Source organism: Alternaria alternata, assembly GCF_001642055.1.
Source record: "Alternaria alternata strain SRC1lrK2f unplaced genomic scaffold CC77scaffold_18, whole genome shotgun sequence".
In the NCBI taxonomy this organism is placed as follows: domain Eukaryota; kingdom Fungi; phylum Ascomycota; class Dothideomycetes; order Pleosporales; family Pleosporaceae; genus Alternaria; species Alternaria alternata.
The window spans coordinates 267,697-284,432 of record NW_017306207.1 but is presented as its reverse complement, the minus strand read 5'-3'; the positions used below and the strand labels follow the sequence as shown (position 1 = coordinate 284,432).

General features: G+C 51.8%; 7 protein-coding genes across 7 annotated transcripts; 5 read left to right on the top strand and 2 right to left on the bottom strand.

Annotated features, from left to right (window-relative positions):
• Positions 1–353: 353 nt before the first annotated feature.
• Positions 354–4,177, top strand: CC77DRAFT_259965 (hypothetical protein). Its single transcript, XM_018530894.1, has one exon. The coding sequence runs from the start codon at positions 790–792 to the stop codon at positions 4,021–4,023; it is 3,234 nt and encodes a 1,077-aa protein (XP_018382917.1). The 5' UTR covers positions 354–789; the 3' UTR covers positions 4,024–4,177.
• A 799-nt stretch (positions 4,178–4,976) lies between these two features.
• Positions 4,977–7,001, top strand: CC77DRAFT_1042657 (cell surface protein; the record flags this gene model as incomplete). The annotated part of the gene is made up of 4 exons (XM_018527275.1): positions 4,977–4,992; positions 5,639–5,765; positions 5,818–6,241; positions 6,295–7,001. The coding sequence occupies 4 exons, from the start codon at positions 4,977–4,979 to the stop codon at positions 6,646–6,648; spliced, it is 921 nt and encodes a 306-aa protein (XP_018382916.1). The 3' UTR covers positions 6,649–7,001.
• A 120-nt stretch (positions 7,002–7,121) lies between these two features.
• Positions 7,122–9,044, top strand: CC77DRAFT_1052483 (histidine permease; the record flags this gene model as incomplete). The annotated part of the gene is made up of 1 exon (XM_018527698.1): positions 7,122–9,044. The coding sequence occupies exon 1, from the start codon at positions 7,434–7,436 to the stop codon at positions 9,042–9,044; it is 1,611 nt and encodes a 536-aa protein (XP_018382915.1). The 5' UTR covers positions 7,122–7,433.
• Positions 9,045–9,647: 603 nt separating this feature from the next.
• Positions 9,648–11,599, top strand: CC77DRAFT_942003 (hypothetical protein; the record flags this gene model as incomplete). The annotated part of the gene is made up of 2 exons (XM_018534833.1): positions 9,648–9,730; positions 9,994–11,599. 2 exons carry the CDS (start codon positions 9,648–9,650, stop codon positions 11,597–11,599), a joined length of 1,689 nt encoding a protein of 562 aa, XP_018382914.1.
• Positions 11,600–11,875: 276 nt separating this feature from the next.
• Positions 11,876–13,581, bottom strand: CC77DRAFT_259879 (hypothetical protein). Its single transcript, XM_018530891.1, has one exon. It carries the CDS (start codon positions 13,379–13,381, stop codon positions 12,152–12,154), a length of 1,230 nt encoding a protein of 409 aa, XP_018382913.1. The 5' UTR covers positions 13,382–13,581; the 3' UTR covers positions 11,876–12,151.
• A 119-nt stretch (positions 13,582–13,700) lies between these two features.
• CC77DRAFT_1023013 (D123-domain-containing protein) lies at positions 13,701–15,145 on the bottom strand. The gene is made up of 2 exons (XM_018525593.1): positions 14,916–15,145; positions 13,701–14,869 (listed from the first exon to the last, which is right to left on the bottom strand). The coding sequence occupies exons 1-2, from the start codon at positions 15,044–15,046 to the stop codon at positions 13,756–13,758; spliced, it is 1,245 nt and encodes a 414-aa protein (XP_018382912.1). The 5' UTR covers positions 15,047–15,145; the 3' UTR covers positions 13,701–13,755.
• Positions 15,146–15,301: 156 nt separating this feature from the next.
• On the top strand, positions 15,302–15,853 carry CC77DRAFT_1033409 (cwf21-domain-containing protein; the record flags this gene model as incomplete). Its single annotated transcript, XM_018526796.1, has 1 exon — positions 15,302–15,853. The coding sequence occupies one exon, from the start codon at positions 15,302–15,304 to the stop codon at positions 15,851–15,853; it is 552 nt and encodes a 183-aa protein (XP_018382911.1).
• Positions 15,854–16,736: the final 883 nt, after the last annotated feature.

Below are 16,736 nucleotides of genomic sequence, written 5' to 3'. Positions count from 1 at the left end.
ATAACGTTGTATGAAGATAGGCAGCGCAGAAGCCCAGGCGACGATCATTGTCCGCTCGCGGCTTGGAAGGCATCGCAAACTGCTTTGTGATGTCTGAATAATCAGCAATAGGTCTCGAACTGCAAGGATTGCCATGTGGGGAAGGGGCAGGATTGTGTGGCTTGCATCGGCCAACGTGCGGCCAGTGACTTGAGTGGGCCGACAAGCTTGATCGTGGTTTAATCGGACCTCGACGGGAGGCAAGCTGCAAGCGTGCGAATCGTGAAGGCGCCATTACATGGCTCTGGTGCCGTCCCTTGTGCAGGCGACATGGGGAATGCAGCCATAGTATCGGCGGAGGGATAGGCCGCAGCAGCCACCTTTTACAAGGCGTTGATACATCACCCAGCGTCATCATACCTCGTTTCTTGTCTCTTTCAGCCCCGAGTTGTGCCCGCCTGTTGCTCGCTGCTTTTTCGCTCCCGTCTCGCGTGCTATCCTCCTCCCCACATACACAGCCTGCGCTTTGATATAGAGACTAGCGCCCCCACTGGTCTCCAAGCAAGGGCCGTGACTATCCTGTGGAGAAGTCGGAGCTTACCATTTCCCTTTCTTCGGCCGGCGTTCCGATCCAAGCACACGACGTTTGAACGTCTCGACGCCTGGATACGCTTGAAATGTTGTTTTGGGGTTTGAGATGCAGGCGCATGTGAACCATTTGTTCTAATCTTGAAGTTTGGGACCTGATGTAAGACTGACTGTCTCGGCGCTACCCAACAGCACAAAAGACGGCAGGCAGTCGTCGAGAACATGGCCGACTCCGGCGCGACCGCAACCTCTTTAGCCACTCCCTCGCACGCGCGCTTCGACAACGACGATTCACTGATTTTGGCCGAATACGGCCTGCCTGAGCTTCGAGCTTCCCCAAACGCGACCGCAATCAGTCCTACCAACGTCATGGGCTCATTCTCCGACTTCGACATGACATTTGCGCAGAGCCAAGGATTCGGTTCCAATTTCGATGGGATACAACCAAAAATTGAGGCTGGATATGCGGATCACAGAGGCAGTGTTGGCAATATGAGTGAAGAAGGTATGAGTGGCGGCGGGAGTGCGCATCCAAATCGGATGAGCATTGGAGGAAGCCCCGGCCGCGACGGAAACAATACCAGTCCGGAGAGCGCGCCTGCCATGGGCATGCTCGCCATTGATCCCATGAACGAAGCTTCGGCCTTGGCCATGAAACTCAGTGGCAACGACGGCACAGACCATTCGACGACATCGCGCAGGAGTAAGGATGATACGCAAGATCCACCGCTTTGGAGCGAGATGAAAACAAAGGCTGGCAAGGAGAGGAAAAGGCTTCCACTTGCTTGCATCGCATGTCGCAGGAAGAAAATCCGTTGCTCCGGCGAGAAGCCAGCCTGCAAACACTGTCTGAGGAGTCGGATACCATGTGTTTACAAGGTTACTACCAGGAAGGCAGCCCCGAGAACGGACTACATGGCCATGTTGGACAAGAGACTGAAGCGCATGGAAGATCGTGTCATTAAGCTGATACCGAAAGAAAGCTTACCTTCTGTTGCGAATGTGGGCAGGTCTGTCGTTAAGCCCGCTATCCCCGGCGCACCACCGAAGACACCCACCACGAAGAAGCGTGCCGCGGAAGAAGCTTTCGGTAACGAGTTGGACGAATGGTCAAAAGCAAAAGTCGCAGACCCAGATACCGCTGGTTCGACGTCTCGTGGCAAGGAGTCAGATGAGAGCAAACTCTTAACAGAAGGAGCGGAAAGCTTGCCGTCAAAAGAGATACAGGAACATTTGGCTGAGGTATATTTCGATTATGTGTATGGACAAAGCTATCCCCTCCTCCACAAGCCAAGCTTCATGCGAAGGCTCGCAACTGGAAAGGTTCCGCCAGTACTAATACTAGCAATGTGCGCCATCTCAGCACGATTTTCAAACCACCCACAGCTACGCACAGAGCCATGTTTCTTAAGGGGCGACAGCTGGGCTGAGCGGGCACGCGAGATTGCGCTGAAGCGATACGATGCACCCAACATTACCATCTTGATAGTCTACTTATTACTTGGACTTCATGAGTTTGGCACTTGTCAAGGTGGACGGAGTTGGATGTTTGGTGGTATGGCGCAAAGAATGGCATATGCACTGCAACTGCACAAGGAGAACGAATACGACCCGCTCGTCAACGAGTCCGACAGGAAACCCTTAAGCGCTACGGATCGAGAAATACGGCGGCGGACTATGTGGTCTTGCTTCCTGATGGACCGATTCAACTCCTCTGGTACCGATAGACCACTCTTTGTACACGAGCAGTACATCGAAGTACAGCTACCAGTCAAAGAGCATCTGTACGTACACGAAATACATGCGCCAACAGAGAACCTGGAAGGCGCCGTGCCGAATCCCGTTCCACCTGACAGCGGTCAATTGGCGAATCCGCGCGACAATATGGGCGTCTCAGCGTACACCATACGTTTGGTATGCATCTGGGGTAAGCTTATTAAGTACATGAACTTGGGAGGAAAAGAACGCGAAGCAGAACCTATGTGGTCTTCCGATTCGACCTTCCATGCTATCAAGAAGGAGGCGAAGGATTTCAAAGCGGCATTGCCTGAGATGCTTGTTTACAATCCTGAGAACCTCAAAAGTCATGCTATTGGCAAGACAGCGAACTCGTTTTTGTATCTTCATATCTTATGGCAACAGATCATGCTGTTCATGCATAGATTCGCGTTGCCTTCGACGGCAGGTAGCAGACCACCGAAGGATATGCCACATGACTTCCTCACAGAGTCTGCTCGCTCTGCGCTCGACGCCGCGAACCAAATCTCGATGCTCATCAACGAAGCCATGGATCACAACGTCGTCGCACCATTTGCAGGCTACTCGGCCTTCTTCTCTTCGACCGTCCATGTTCATGGCGTGTTCTCGAAGAACCCAAAGTTGGAAGCGCAATCGAAGAAGTATCTGGCATACAATGTCAAGTACCTGACAAAGATGAAGAAGTACTGGGGCATGTTCCATTACATTGCAGAAAACCTCAAGGAGCTGTATCGTCAACATGCCGATGCGCAGCTGAAGGGACCGAACGCGACCGGCGACAAGAAGAAAGGTAGCATCTTTCAGTATGGTGACTGGTTCGACAGATACCCACACGGTGTCTCGAAAACCGACTATGAAGATGCGGCTGAGTCAAACCCAAATGAGCCAGGTACTGATGCCGTCCTGGGACACAAAAGCGATCTACAGAGTGTGGAAGAGTTCTTCGCATCTTTATCTCCGCCATCAAAATCTGATCAACAGCGCAAGCAGGCGCGCAAAAACAAATCAAAATCCATCTCGAAACCCGATCTTGCTTCGTCGAACAACCAAGATATGCCACGACTACAACGGCAGAATAGTCAAGCTCAACAGAGTCATACTGCCCGCTTGCAAGCACAACAGCAAATGAACCAAATGAACATGGCCTCGCAAGATGCAATAGACGCCGCCATCGCCGCTGGCTACGACCCTGCTGCTCTCTTTGCCCAACAACAGCAACATACCTCTCCCCAGCAATTTCTCGCTGATTTCGCCGGTTCTCACCACGCGCATCAACAACATGCTCACCATCCTTCTCTTCCACTCATCAATACCTCACCTACAATGATACACCCTTCGCACGCACACCAAATGGATCCTACAAACCTCTCCCCCTTCCCCGACCTAGCCAGCGACTTCAATAATGCTTTCTGGAATCTCGACGCCATGGGTCTGGGTGCCAGCGCCAACAACAACAATTTCTTCGATCCGATGAGCAGTTACTTCGTGCCATTCAATGTGGAGCCGCCGCCACAACACGGTCTAGGTGATGATGGGGTTTTCGCAGGGCAGGGCGCAGAGGCGTATGGTTTTGCGCTTGGTGCTGGGACGCCAGTGGATTTGGATATGATGCATGGTGGTGGAGCATCAAGGATGCATAGGGGGAGCGTTAGTGGGGGACGACCCACTTTGGGTAGAAGGGGGACGGGTTTGGAGTAAAAGGATACTTATTTCGTCTGACTGGCTTGGAAAGTTCGGGACGGAAAAACTAATGTGGTGATGATTATTGGGTATATACCATTGAACGGAGTTCTCGTCAATACGAGGCTGTGTATATGGCGTCGGTGTCGATAACAATTGGAGCGTCTCCAAGCAGCGAATACTCGCATTCGAAATGCGTTGCTTCACTTTTACTGCACTAAGATGCCTACATTTGACTAAAGAACAAGTTGGTCCTAAATTGGCCCTCGGTTTCTTATGTATATTTTGAGTACTTTGAGAGAGCCGTAAGCCGGCTTCAAATGTGATGGCGAATTTGGATCGAAGTATTGATTTGCTCTTTCAAACTTATGCGACCTTTGAGCCTATTGTTCGGTATGTACTGAAAGTGCCCAGTTATTTTGGTCAGCTAGCATATTCCGCAGCTTACGATTTTCGTATGGACCGCTATCACTTTGGGTGAGCCTATGAGATCAACATTCGCCCCACCTGCCACATTCTGATTGCTCCACATTACCATCGACACCTCGACTCGTCCACTTACCAACCATCACAGCCGCCATCAGCCTCTTCACCTCAGCCTCGGATCGCAGGATCCGTCGCATATGTTACTAGGTCTTGGGTTTTAGGAACAGGCAGTACATGTTTGAAGATCTACTGTATTGTTTGGTGAAACACTAGTGGCGACAAGCCCTGCAACATCATGCACCCACGGGTGGATCGCGGACACTAAAATTCGCCTAAGCTGATGCTGAACAGGATAGAATCGAGTAATTGGAAACTTATGATTTGAGTTGGTTGTTTTGTATGTTCGGATTCAATCGTTTTTGGTCTGACATGTCATGCATACCGCGTGGAGAAACCCTCCTCTATACAAGTTCCAAGAACGATACCAAAGTACGATTGCCGCTGTAGTGAAGCTCTCATGCACTAAAGATGTAATACTAATCATCATGGCCTTCAGTGGGAGTTGATAAATTTACGTGACGCAAGAGTTCCCATAGGTCAATAATCTGATGTGTTATTGTGTGAAACGCAGATGTGTTTGCTTGTTTAGTAGAATGCCGCAGTTCCGAGTACAGCGTTTCGCGAATTACCCTTCTTGCATTGAGGATTTTCGCCTTGGCGCCTTTAGCCTTCATCCCCAGGCGCAGACGAAACTGGCGGTTGGAACGTTGACACCTCTCGACGCCTGGGAATTCGGCATTCCGCCATGGCCAAGCATCTGAGAGAAACGCCTCACCGCAGCCAAGCACAGTTGGCCTTGCCGGAAGACCTTCGAAAACGCATCTTGATACAAGAGCTGGCATGTCTCCATACTGGCCTTGGGATGCCAATGACGAGCGGGGTGGGGTGGGCGGCTAATATCCCAATGGAGAATACGATGCGAAGTAGATCGTCAACGAAGGACGATGAACCAAATGTATAAGACGACCTATGGAAGTCGAGTCTACAATCATCATCAGCTTCCATTTCTCAACTTCCCTATTAATACTTCCTTCTTGATTAGCCTGGTGCTTCTCGCTCTTCGTCTTCTCTTTCCAAGCAAAACCTTCTAATCCACCGAGTTGATCTCAACTTCACATACACACATACAAAATGCATTTCTCACCAGCACTCATGCTCGCCCTTGCGGCTGCTGTTTCTGCTCATGGTGTAGTCACCGAGGTTAAGGGCGCCAATGGTGTCACTATGCCAGGCTTGACCATCCAAGACGGCACCCCTCGCGACTGCTCTAGCAAGTAGGTTTGAACACCAATGATGTTTAGTAGAAACAACTAACCAGACTTCCAGCGGCTGCGGTTCTCAAGCCGATACTGCCATCATCAGGGACAGGGAAATTGCGAGCGGCAAGGCAGGTCCTCTTGGTCGTACACAGGGTAACGGCATAGTCGATGCTGCCGTTATGGTTGGTGCTTTCATGGGACAGGGTGCTGCACCCCCTGCGAACAACGGTGCCTCTGGAAGTGTTGGTGTCGAGGACAACATTCAGCAGCCCGGCCAGAAGCGTCAGTTCCTCGGTGGTCTTCTTGGTGGAGGCGCTGGCGGTGCTGGTGGCGGTGCTGGTGCCACTGGTATCGCTGGACTGCTTGGCGGGGGTGGTGACAAGGTCAACGGCCCACCAGAGGCACGCGTAGCGGCCGCAGTAGGACAGGGGGCATCGGGCGGTCTACCCACATGTGCTGATGACGGCACCGTCACGATGACCCTTCGACAGGTAAGCTTTTGAGTCCTACTCTTGTACAACTTTGTCTAACGAAGTCGTTTTAGATCAACCAGGATGGTGCTGGGCCATTCACTGCCGATGTCGACGGTACCTCAGGAGGTACTGACGAGGCCGCTATGCAGCCTGCTACCGTTACTCAGGACGTTCCTGGCCTCGGTGTTCAAGGTATCTCTCTCGCCACCAACACCGAGTTCGCGATGAAAGTGCAGATGCCGGCAGGCATGACATGCGACGCGACTGTCGCTGGTGTCAACAATGTTTGTGTCATGCGCGTTCGCAACGGTGCTGCTGCCGGACCCTTTGGTGGATCTGTTGCTTTCACACAGGGTGCCGCTGCCAGGAAGAGGGCCATCGCCTACAGGCTCAAGAAGCGCATGGAGATTGGTGGCAGGAACTAAGCTGGTTGTTCCAACGAGCTGGGTAGGAATACTACTTTACCTCAATGTTAATAAAGGCCTGACTGGTTCAGTGTCAACGATGGATGATAGATGAAGAAATCTGGGTACATATGGGTAATAGATTCTGTAGAGGATTACGAATGATAACAACGGCTTCCTTGACAAACAAACCCACAATCGTGACTGAGCCTTGTTCAGCTCATTTTGCTGCAAGTCGGGACAGATAGATTGCTTGATGATGCTGCAATGAGACGCACTAGGGTTTACCGATTCTTTCCATTGCAGGATTAAGCGACTAAGGAAATCCCATGTCGTGGTAACCGTTGTCGTTGGTCACGATTAGTGGATTTGGGATAGGTATTTTACCGAGAGAAGTGCCGCCTACGTGAAGGATCGAAAATCCGGTAAGCTAAGCCCAAGGTGGACCAAGCTTATCTCAACTGCTATTCTACCGTACGCCCCCGCCACCCGATTGCGATCCTGCTCCAGTACAAGCACCAAACACAGCAACAATTTCTAGGTTATTCGGAGGCGAGACACGGTGATTGAGAGTCTCGAAGATGATACTTTCAGATGCGAATTTCGCGATTCCGCCGTAGAGACACTTAGACCATCTTATCGCGCAATCCACTATGAAAATCGCAACATGCACCAAGCCGTAGTCTATTACTATTCGTCAGAGATCAACCGTTCCCACGCCAAGTGAAAGACTAGGAATTCGCTTATAATGATGACATGCCTAGTTTTGAGCGTCTATCTTCCTGACCACCATCTTCCGGTTCGACATGGCCGTCTTCGACTCGAAAGCTCACGCTGAGCACCCGTCACCCACGGCAAGTTTCAACGACAATGATTTCAACCGGATCGATCCTAGCGGAGTCAAGCGAGGTCTCAAAACTCGGCATCTATCCATGATGGCGCTCGCTGGAATTATTGGACCCGGTATTCTTGTCGGCACCGGTGGAGCATTAGGAGAGGGAGGTCCAGCGTCTCTGCTCATAGCTTTCTGTGTCATCGGATTCATAGCGTTCAGCATCACGCAATCCCTGGGAGAAATGACAACATTGTACCCAACAGGCGGTGCCTTCGTTACACTCTCCGATCGGTTCGTCGACAAGGCCTTCGGAGTAGCAGTGGGGTGGCAGTACTGGCTGGTCTGGGCATGCGTGCTAGCCAACGAGTACAATGTCGTCTCCTCGATTCTGGTTTTCTGGGGCCCACAAGTACCTCTCTGGGGCTATTTTCTGATCTTCTGGTTCGCATTCCTAGGCTTTCAGATGTTGGGCGTGGAATCTTTTGGCGAGGCAGAGTTCTGGCTTGCCCTCGTCAAGCTTGCAGGTCTTTGCGCCTACTTCATCTTTGCCATCATCTACGCTTCTGGTGGCCTCATTGGGCAGAACGAAGCACTCGGGTTCCGGTATTGGCATGATCCTGGTCCGTGGGTCGATGGTTTCCGCGGAGTAGCTACGGTGTTCGTATTCGCTTCGACTTTTTATGCCGGTGTTGAAGCAGTCGCTGTGGCTGCTACAGAGACCAGAAACCCTTCGGTAGCCGTACCGCTGGCAATTCGACAAGTAATTTGGCGAATCCTTTTCGTGTACATTGGAGTTGCTTTCTTCTTTGGTCTCACTTGTCCATCAAACGCGGACGGGCTAGCAAACGGAGCCAGCCGCGCACTCAAGAGCCCCATGACTATAGCGCTGCAAAACGCTGGGTGGGAAGGAGGTGTGCATCTTATCAATGCTTTCATCTTCATTACAGTCCTGAGCGCTGCCAACTCCTCAATCTACATTGGGTCTCGAACAATACTCTTCATGGCACAAGAAAAGATGGCGCCCAAGTTCTTGGGGAAGACGAATAGCCGTGGAGTGCCGGTTTATGCGATTGTCTTCACGAACTTGTTCGGCGCGATATCCATGATGAACGTCAGCACTGGAGGAGGTCAAGCGTACTCCTATATCGTCAATCTGTCCGGTGTCTCTACCTTCCTTGTTTGGGGCTCTATCTCTTTCACACACATCCGTTTCCGGAAAGCTTGGAAAGCACAAGGCCGAACTCCCGACATGTTACCATTCAGGTCGTTCGCCTATCCAGCCAACGCCTACTTTGGAGTATGCGCTAATGTCTTCCTTGCGCTTGTGCAGGGCTGGACAACACTGAGTCCGTTCGATGCGGGTACATTCGTCGACGCCTACATTATGCTACCAGTGTTCGTAATTATGTTTGTGGGGTACAAAATTCTTTTCAAGACGAGATTCAGAAGAAGTCAAGAGGTTGACCTTGACACAGGCATGAGAAAGGACTTGGATATGAGAGACGAATACCTGCAGGGAAATTCAGATACTGGGCCGCAGGGGAAGCAAGGTTTTGTACAGAAACTTTGGCGGAATTTCTAAGTAGCGTTATCAAAATGCTCAGTCGTCCGTGCGACGACATACTGATTGATGACAATATCATGCCAGTGAGAAGGCTTCGTTCAACATATAGATAGTGACAACCAAGGTCAATGCGTGTTAAAGACCTTTTTTTGACGGGCGATACAAAACCCCGAGACTCTGGGATTCGGTCGCTCCCACTTCTTCGGCCTGTACAGCATACCCGAACGAGGGACAAATCCCACATCGATCACTGTAGACAACGTTTCGATCTAATAATAACGGTTCACTAACGTCCAGATGGATGCTTTTCCGTCGACTTTTCTCGTCCTGTTACGCCCTGAAGGATCATAACCCTTGTCGGACTGTATGCTGATTGGCTATGTTCGATAATAATAGCCGTTGGCTTAAGGCCCGCAGCCAATGTCACTGTGGCCTAACCATTTAGACGACCGCGCCGCAATGCTGCATAATTTCATGCAGCCTCAAAAACAGCTTGTAAACCATCGATATCATTTGCGCGATCGTAAAATCCTTCGACCCGACACTTGCTACTTGCTCGCTCGTACACTCGGCTTCGTTGGGTCTTCTTTCATTGGTCAGATCGCACTTGCCCCAATCGCTATGACTACTGCGGCAACCGTGTCCGGTAAACCACGCCAAAGGGCTTGGAAACCTAAAGCCCGCTCAGGTTGCAAGACGTGCAAGTAAGTGATTGCGTCAATGGGCGCGCAAGTTCTCATAAACACGGTACGACTGGCTCTACATCAGGAGTTGGGTCCGTTTCTCGCGGTTGTCCAGCCCAAGATCCCGCAACGACCAGATCGAAAGTTGACCATCGACGCGACAACTTATCATGGAAGTATGAATGGTGCCACCAGTAGGTGTCATCGAACTCTGCACGTGGAGCGATATCATTTGTTCCTTTTGTAATGCTGCATATTCGATGGCCGTTTGCTGATCTGTACAGAATACGCAAAGTCAAGTGTGATGAGGAGAAGCCGCACTGCAGGCGATGCACTTCAACAGGCCGTACGTGCGATGGCTACGACCCAAATTTCAGGCCTGCGCAATCATCAACACCCTCTCCACCGGACTCATCACGAGGCTCGCCTCACTCTGGGTCAAGCTGGAGCCTTACACGAGCTGGATCGCCAGTATTCATTGCGCCAGCCATGCGGCTTAACAGCAAAGAGGAACGGGAGAGCTTCGAGTTCTTCACCTCCTACGCTGTCTCGAACCTGCGCGGATTTCTTGACTCGCCTTTTTGGCAGCGAGAATTGCTTCAGGCCGCTCACCATGAACCTGCAATTCAGCACTGCATCATTGCTCTGGGTGCCATGTATCGACGCTTCTCCGAAGGTAGCGACTCGCACCTCAAGGAATCTGCCATGCTGGACAGGTACTTGCAATTTGCTCTGCGGCAATCAAATCAAGCGATCCAGGATCTGTTGAGAAAACAGAAATCGAGCGAGAAGGTAGCTCGAACGGACAAGGTCACCCTTATGACGTGTGCTATCCTGTTCACTAGCATGTGCTGCCTCCAAGGCTACCAAAGAGACGCAATTGAGCACGTACGTAGTGGCATACGGATGTTGAACGAGGCAGATGAAGAGGAAAACGAGAAATTTGGTCACCCGATAGAACTGGAGTCCTTGCGCACTATCTTTGTGGGATTCGACACGCAAATCAGGGCGATAATGCCCACGCACCTTTCGCGCACATGGGTCGCAAAGCCCAAGACAAAAACCCTGAGCGCGTCACCAACTCATACTTTGAACATGTCTACACTTCATGCGATGCTAGGACACACGCAGAGCTTGATGAACAGCATCCATGCATTTAACCAGAGGACTAAGCTGCGCCCAGAGGATGAAGTCGACGAAGCATATAACGAACAGACCGAACTCATCATGCGTTTCCATCGAGGCGCAGCCGTCATGGAACATCTCTGGAAACAAACCCCTGCTTTCGGCGACGAATTTCTCCAACCTCTCACCGCTCTGGAGCTCACGCAGGCTCAGATGGAGTACCTCTTGCGTGATCCTAGGTCTGACCTGGTAGTCAAATTTCCCTGTTTGGGTAACTTTAAGCAAGCTCATGGGCCGTTTAAACAGCCGTTCGATGTCGCCGCACAGTTTGTACGCATCTTCGAACTCGCTGCCAAGCTTTTGCCACTATCAGGTGCTCTAACACCGATATTCCAGGCCCCAGTGGGACCAACGTCTGCGCTCTGGCTCATAGCAGTCCGCGCACCTTCGTCTTGTCAGGTGTTGCGGAAACGTGCTGTACGGCTCATGCTAAGCCATCCAAGAAGAGAGGGTTTTTGGGATGGTATGCTTGCAGGCCAAATCGCAGAAGAGGCTTTGCGGCTAGAGCAAGAACGAACGCGATCAGAGCTAGGTTTACCGGAGCACGACCTGAATCAAGATCTAGAAGTGCCGGAGCATCTACGCATCATTGCATTCTACCTAACTCATCCGGAAGATAGTGATCGTACTGTCAAAGTCGAGTTTTCGGATGCGCGAGACCTTGCCATCGGTATTCCGGGATCTGTCCGGTGGATTAGCTGGTAGTTGAACGGCTATTTGGGGCGTCAACCAAGACCTTCTTCCTGCGAATCCATATCAACTCATCTCGTCACTATAATCGAGATAACCGGGCTTATTTTCACTGTAAACACAGCACCTCGACGAACACGCCTGTCTCGCCTTAGAAACCACAGCAGGTACCTCAGCTGGCGACGCACAAACGGCACGTTCTCCCGTTGTTGAAGCCCCTCTGAGTACTGACTGAGATATCGCTCTACTGTTACATGTAAAGTAGAGAATTTCAGGGACAACTTCAATGAACTATACACTGCTGAAGAGCCAACAATCGGAAAAGTTGTTTGTAGCCACGAGAGGGCAGAAGAAATGTTCCCAGAAATGATGAAGCACGCCAAGTCCCAACAGACTATCTACATAGTCTGGCGAAGCGCTCGATTGGACGAACATGCAAATTTGAGCGTAATATACTGTACATAGAATCGTAGAAGCAATGGCCAGCACATCTGGACACAGCATGCAGTAACCGTGTCAGCCCAGCAGAATCTTCCCTTCCCTTTCAGTCTCAACCAAACTATGACCCTACGACTCCTCCTCGCCCATCAGGAACGCATCCAAATCACTTACACTCAGCCTACCACCTGCCCTCCTCATGTTCATCGCTCCGCCTCTCCCAGCAATATCGCCCTTCTTCCAATTCACCCAACTCGTGCTCACAATTCTGGTCTCGGGCTTTGGCCTAGCCGTCAACTTGAGTCCTGTCCCCAAACTGCCCCGCATGACCTTCATAGCAATCTTGCCGCCGCGTATACTGCGTAGGATGTGCGAGACAGGGCTGTTGTCATCACCCCAGACGGAGCCGTAGGAGTTTTCCCCGGGAAACAGAATGTGTGTTGTGAGTTTTGCAAGGGGCGTCGTATGTTTGGGGAAGAGTGTGGCGATGAGGTGGGCGAGGGCCGCGAGAGCTTCGTTCGACGTGGACGCGGAGAAGGACGGGAATATCCGAGGCACGTTATTTGCGTGTCGGGATTCGCGGGCGAGTGGAGGGTCAAGGCGGAGGCGCGGACGTGTGGGATTGATTGAGACGCCGTGGCGAGCTGATCGTGTCGAAGGGTTACTAGCAGACCGGGTGAAGCTTGTGGATGGTCCTGACGCTGGGGCGTTGAAGGATGATACGGCGAAACTACTAGAAGGTGTCAAGCGTTCATCATCGCTCATGTCTGGATCTCGAGGATCAAGCCCGTTTTCCGGGCGAGGGGTGTAATAACCAGAGATGTAGACTCTTCGCGCTTGTTTCAAGAGGTATGGGTACTGGTTCTTCAACACCAAGACACCGTATGGATAAGACACGTAGAGTGATAGTCCTTCTTGATTTTCTCCGTCGTCTTGTACCACACCATCGGCATCAACTGTAGAACGCGCCTGCGCGATATGGCATCGTCTTCGCGTGCAATCGGTCAATTCGTCATTGATCAATCGAGAAGTCAACAACAGCGCCACCGGAGCGGAGAACCCCAGTCTCTCGCCCTCAATATCTTCCATATGCCCATTGTCAACAGGAATCGTTGGTGGTTTCGCGACCGAGAGGAGAGACGGATCGTAATAGCGTCGTGCCAGCGGCGCGAGATCGAGTGGTAGACCGGGGATTTCGATTTTGCGTGCGCGATCCTGGATTCTATTGCCAAAGCACGTAGTGTAACCAGCACTGACTGTGATTGCGTGTTCTTCGGTGAGGAGGTACTCGTAGATCTGGCATCGTATCTCGGTAGGTAACGATAAGAAACCGCTATAACTGCTGTCTGAAACACTCATGTTGTGGTTGTAGGAAATTTGCGATCTTCAATGTTGTTCAATAGTATAGTCTTTCAGCAGAATTTATTGCATCAGAAGCATACCAAGAGCATAAACAAAATACTTCGAGCTACGTGTTGTTGTAAGGTTGGGTGGGAAAGATCGAAGATGGGATATGGACGAATCATGGATGTGGGGTGTAGAGCGGTGAAACACACAGATGCCCTGCATGAGCGAGTCACGGTGGCGGGCCGAGAGCCTCACGCGACGAGGCTGGCCACTGCTCAGGGCCATATGTCACGAATGCCCAATCACGTTTTTGCAAACGGCTGTTTGTTTACGCCAAGATGTATGCAGTTATGACTCTTCGATTACGCTACGGTAGTCCCTTTAGGTCAATCGTCCTCACTGTCCTCGGCTCTTTGTTGCTCAGCCAACTTCTGCGCTTGTTCCCACTGCATCGCAAACTCTCGCAGTTGACCTTCTCCGCCACTACTTGCATCCACGACGTCCTTGGGGAGCTTGTGCGCACTGTACTGTGGAGTCGAGAAGCCGTAAGCCTCCGGATCGTCTTTCCTTATGAGCCGGAACTCTGGCTGCCATAGTTCCTCAATGTCGCCATCATCATCGTCGGTATCTTCGTCTTCATCTGCGTTGTCATCACTTGCCTTGACCGGCACGCTCTTATCTCCTGGTTGGGCTATCTTCAGCCGCACAGTCTTCTCTTCGAACGAAGGTGCATCGGGTACCTCCATAGTAAGGAGTTCCATCCACGAGAAGATGAGAGGGTCAGTCCGCACAGCCCACGGATTGAAGTCGACCACCCAGACCTTGTCGTGCGGTGGCGGCACGTAAACGTCAAAGGTGAAGTTAGGGTCGGGGAAGGTGTCTCGCAGTTTCGCATCGAAGAAGTCTTGAATGGTATCGCGTAGCTTGTCCTGCATGTTGAACAAGAAGTCAAAGTGGTTCAGATCCCGCTGGCAAAGGGCGATCAGCCGTCGGTTCCGCACAAAACATCGAAACTCGACACTGGGATTGAGTGTGATCCACTTCCTTAAGACGAGGTGGTAAGGAATCTCTGGGTCTGGCGTTGTAGACTGGTCGGCTGTGTCGTCAAAGGCGTGCGCCAAATCGTGGGTGACGAAGTCGCTGCTCTTCAGCAGTAGATAGATATCGTTCGGTGTACGGCATTCCATGCTGTTTGTTGCGGCTATCCAGGTCGCATCTTTGGGCGCACTCCAGTTCAACTTTGGCGCAACTTTGCCGCCCAACTCCTCAATAGTACGCTCGATGGCCTCGTGTGTATCGCGCCAGTGCGCGCTTGGGTCTGGACTCTCGTCTTCATCAGCATCGTTGTTGTCAGCGCCTGAGAAGATGCCGCTGTCGTTGTCCGACCATGAAGGATCGTCGGTCTCCTCGGGGGGTAGGATGATGCCGTCTGAGCGAAGGTAGTCGAGGAAGGCAGACGGGAGAGGAATCAAACGCGCTTTTGGTGTTATGGCACGGTATCTGTTGATGTCAGAAACGTGAAAACTCTTGAGAGAGGGATACCAACTTCGGATGCCATTTGTGGTAGGAGCAGTTCAAGATGTGCTCCTTAGTGACTGGTGGGAAGGGCAGCTCTCGATACCCCACCTCTACTGGTGCAGAGGTGGTGTCGTCGCTTGTCGTGTCTTGTGTGCTCATGGTGGTTGGGGCTTGTGTGAGGAGAAAAGATGAAATCTTGCGCCCCGAGGATATATATCCAGAAATAATGACTCCATCTCTGGGTGAGTCTTCGCGGTACCAAGGGAAAGTTTTGGTGGGGCAAGCGATTCAATGGTTGCGCTTGGACCTCACCTCCGAACTCTCCGCAAACCAGCCCTGATCCATCATCACTCTCGCGCCAGCAACACTCGCCCCAACCCAACACTCACCTTCACCCTACACTTATCGCGCATCATGGCCGACAACGTAGGTCTCACTACACCCAGAGGTAGCGGTACCTCGGGTTACGTCCAGAAGAACCGATCCCTCCTTCGACCACGCGACAAAGTTCAGCCGTACCCCAAGGACTGGGAATCGGCCAAACACCGCCCCCGACAACCAGACGCCGAGATCCTCGAACATGAAGCAAAGCGCGACATTGAAGTCAAGGTCCTCGAGCTGCGCGACAAGCTTGAGGATGAGGGCGTCGACGAAGACGAAATCGATGACCAATGTGAAGGCTTGCGTCGCAAGCTAGATCAAGAGCGCAAAGACGGCAAAGATCTTGGTCCAAACGCGAGGCGCTTGAAGTCGCACCAAGTTCACGACCTTGCCAAAGCGAAAGCGGAGGAGAGCGAGAGGCTGCGGAAGGCACTGGGCATTAGTGCAGACTATGAAGAAGGAAGTCACTGGAGGAAGCAAGAGGAGAGGATGCGCGATAGTCTAGCCAAGAGGGAGGCCGAGGACGAGGAGAGGACTGCCAAAGCCAAGGAAGCTAGGCGCTACGACGAGGGCGACTCCGACTGAGGTCCTGCGGGTTGGCTATTTGGCGTGATGAACATTCTGATACCCACAACTGCCACTGTGCGTCGCCTCTAGAAACGTAAGATGATGGCCGTAGCGGCCAACACTCATACACTCGTCTTTTGCGTATCTACGACAAGGCTCGAGTACCAAAGACAAAAAGTGCCCATCACTGATGCGGGAGCTTCAGGCACAGGCAGGTCAGCTTTGTCTTCTAGCGCTTAGTCTGTCCCTAGACTGACTTCGACAGACCATTCTTTAAACGAGCCTCCTGACTTTTGGTTCTAATGCAGGAACCCTTTACACCATGCCAACTGACTTGACTTGACTATCTTCGTGACCATCTCACTCCACTGATGCGCACCCAGGATGATGAGCGGCCTAAGAGCTAGTTCTGCAATGGCGGGCTACAGATCTCCACTTCGATGCAGTTGCCGGTACCTGGCGGACCGTCAAGAGAAAGAAAGCGTGATGCACCATGCGCAAGGCGCCTCATTATGGTTTCGTCTTCATCATACCTCGCTCGCTTTATGATGGTATACCGACATCTCATACAATGCATGCATATCGCCAGTTACTACAGCTGAGTGAGGGGCTTTGCCATCTGCAACGCACTGGTCAGGTTGGCATTTCTTATCGGCTTAGATGCTTACCCCGGGCGGTCCAGGTATTAGCCCACGTGGGCCACCTGAATGGCCAGTTTTTGACGGAGACGCCAAGCCCTCACCACGACTGGGGTCATGCCGTGCAACTTGGCTCTCAAACGTCGCACGCCGTCTTTTCAATTAACGCGAACGACAAGGCTTTTGGAATGCCTCCTCGTCACAGATGTGGGCGTCGCATACTCTGAACCTCCACGGGAAGCGGTAGCGTACCGCATGCGATA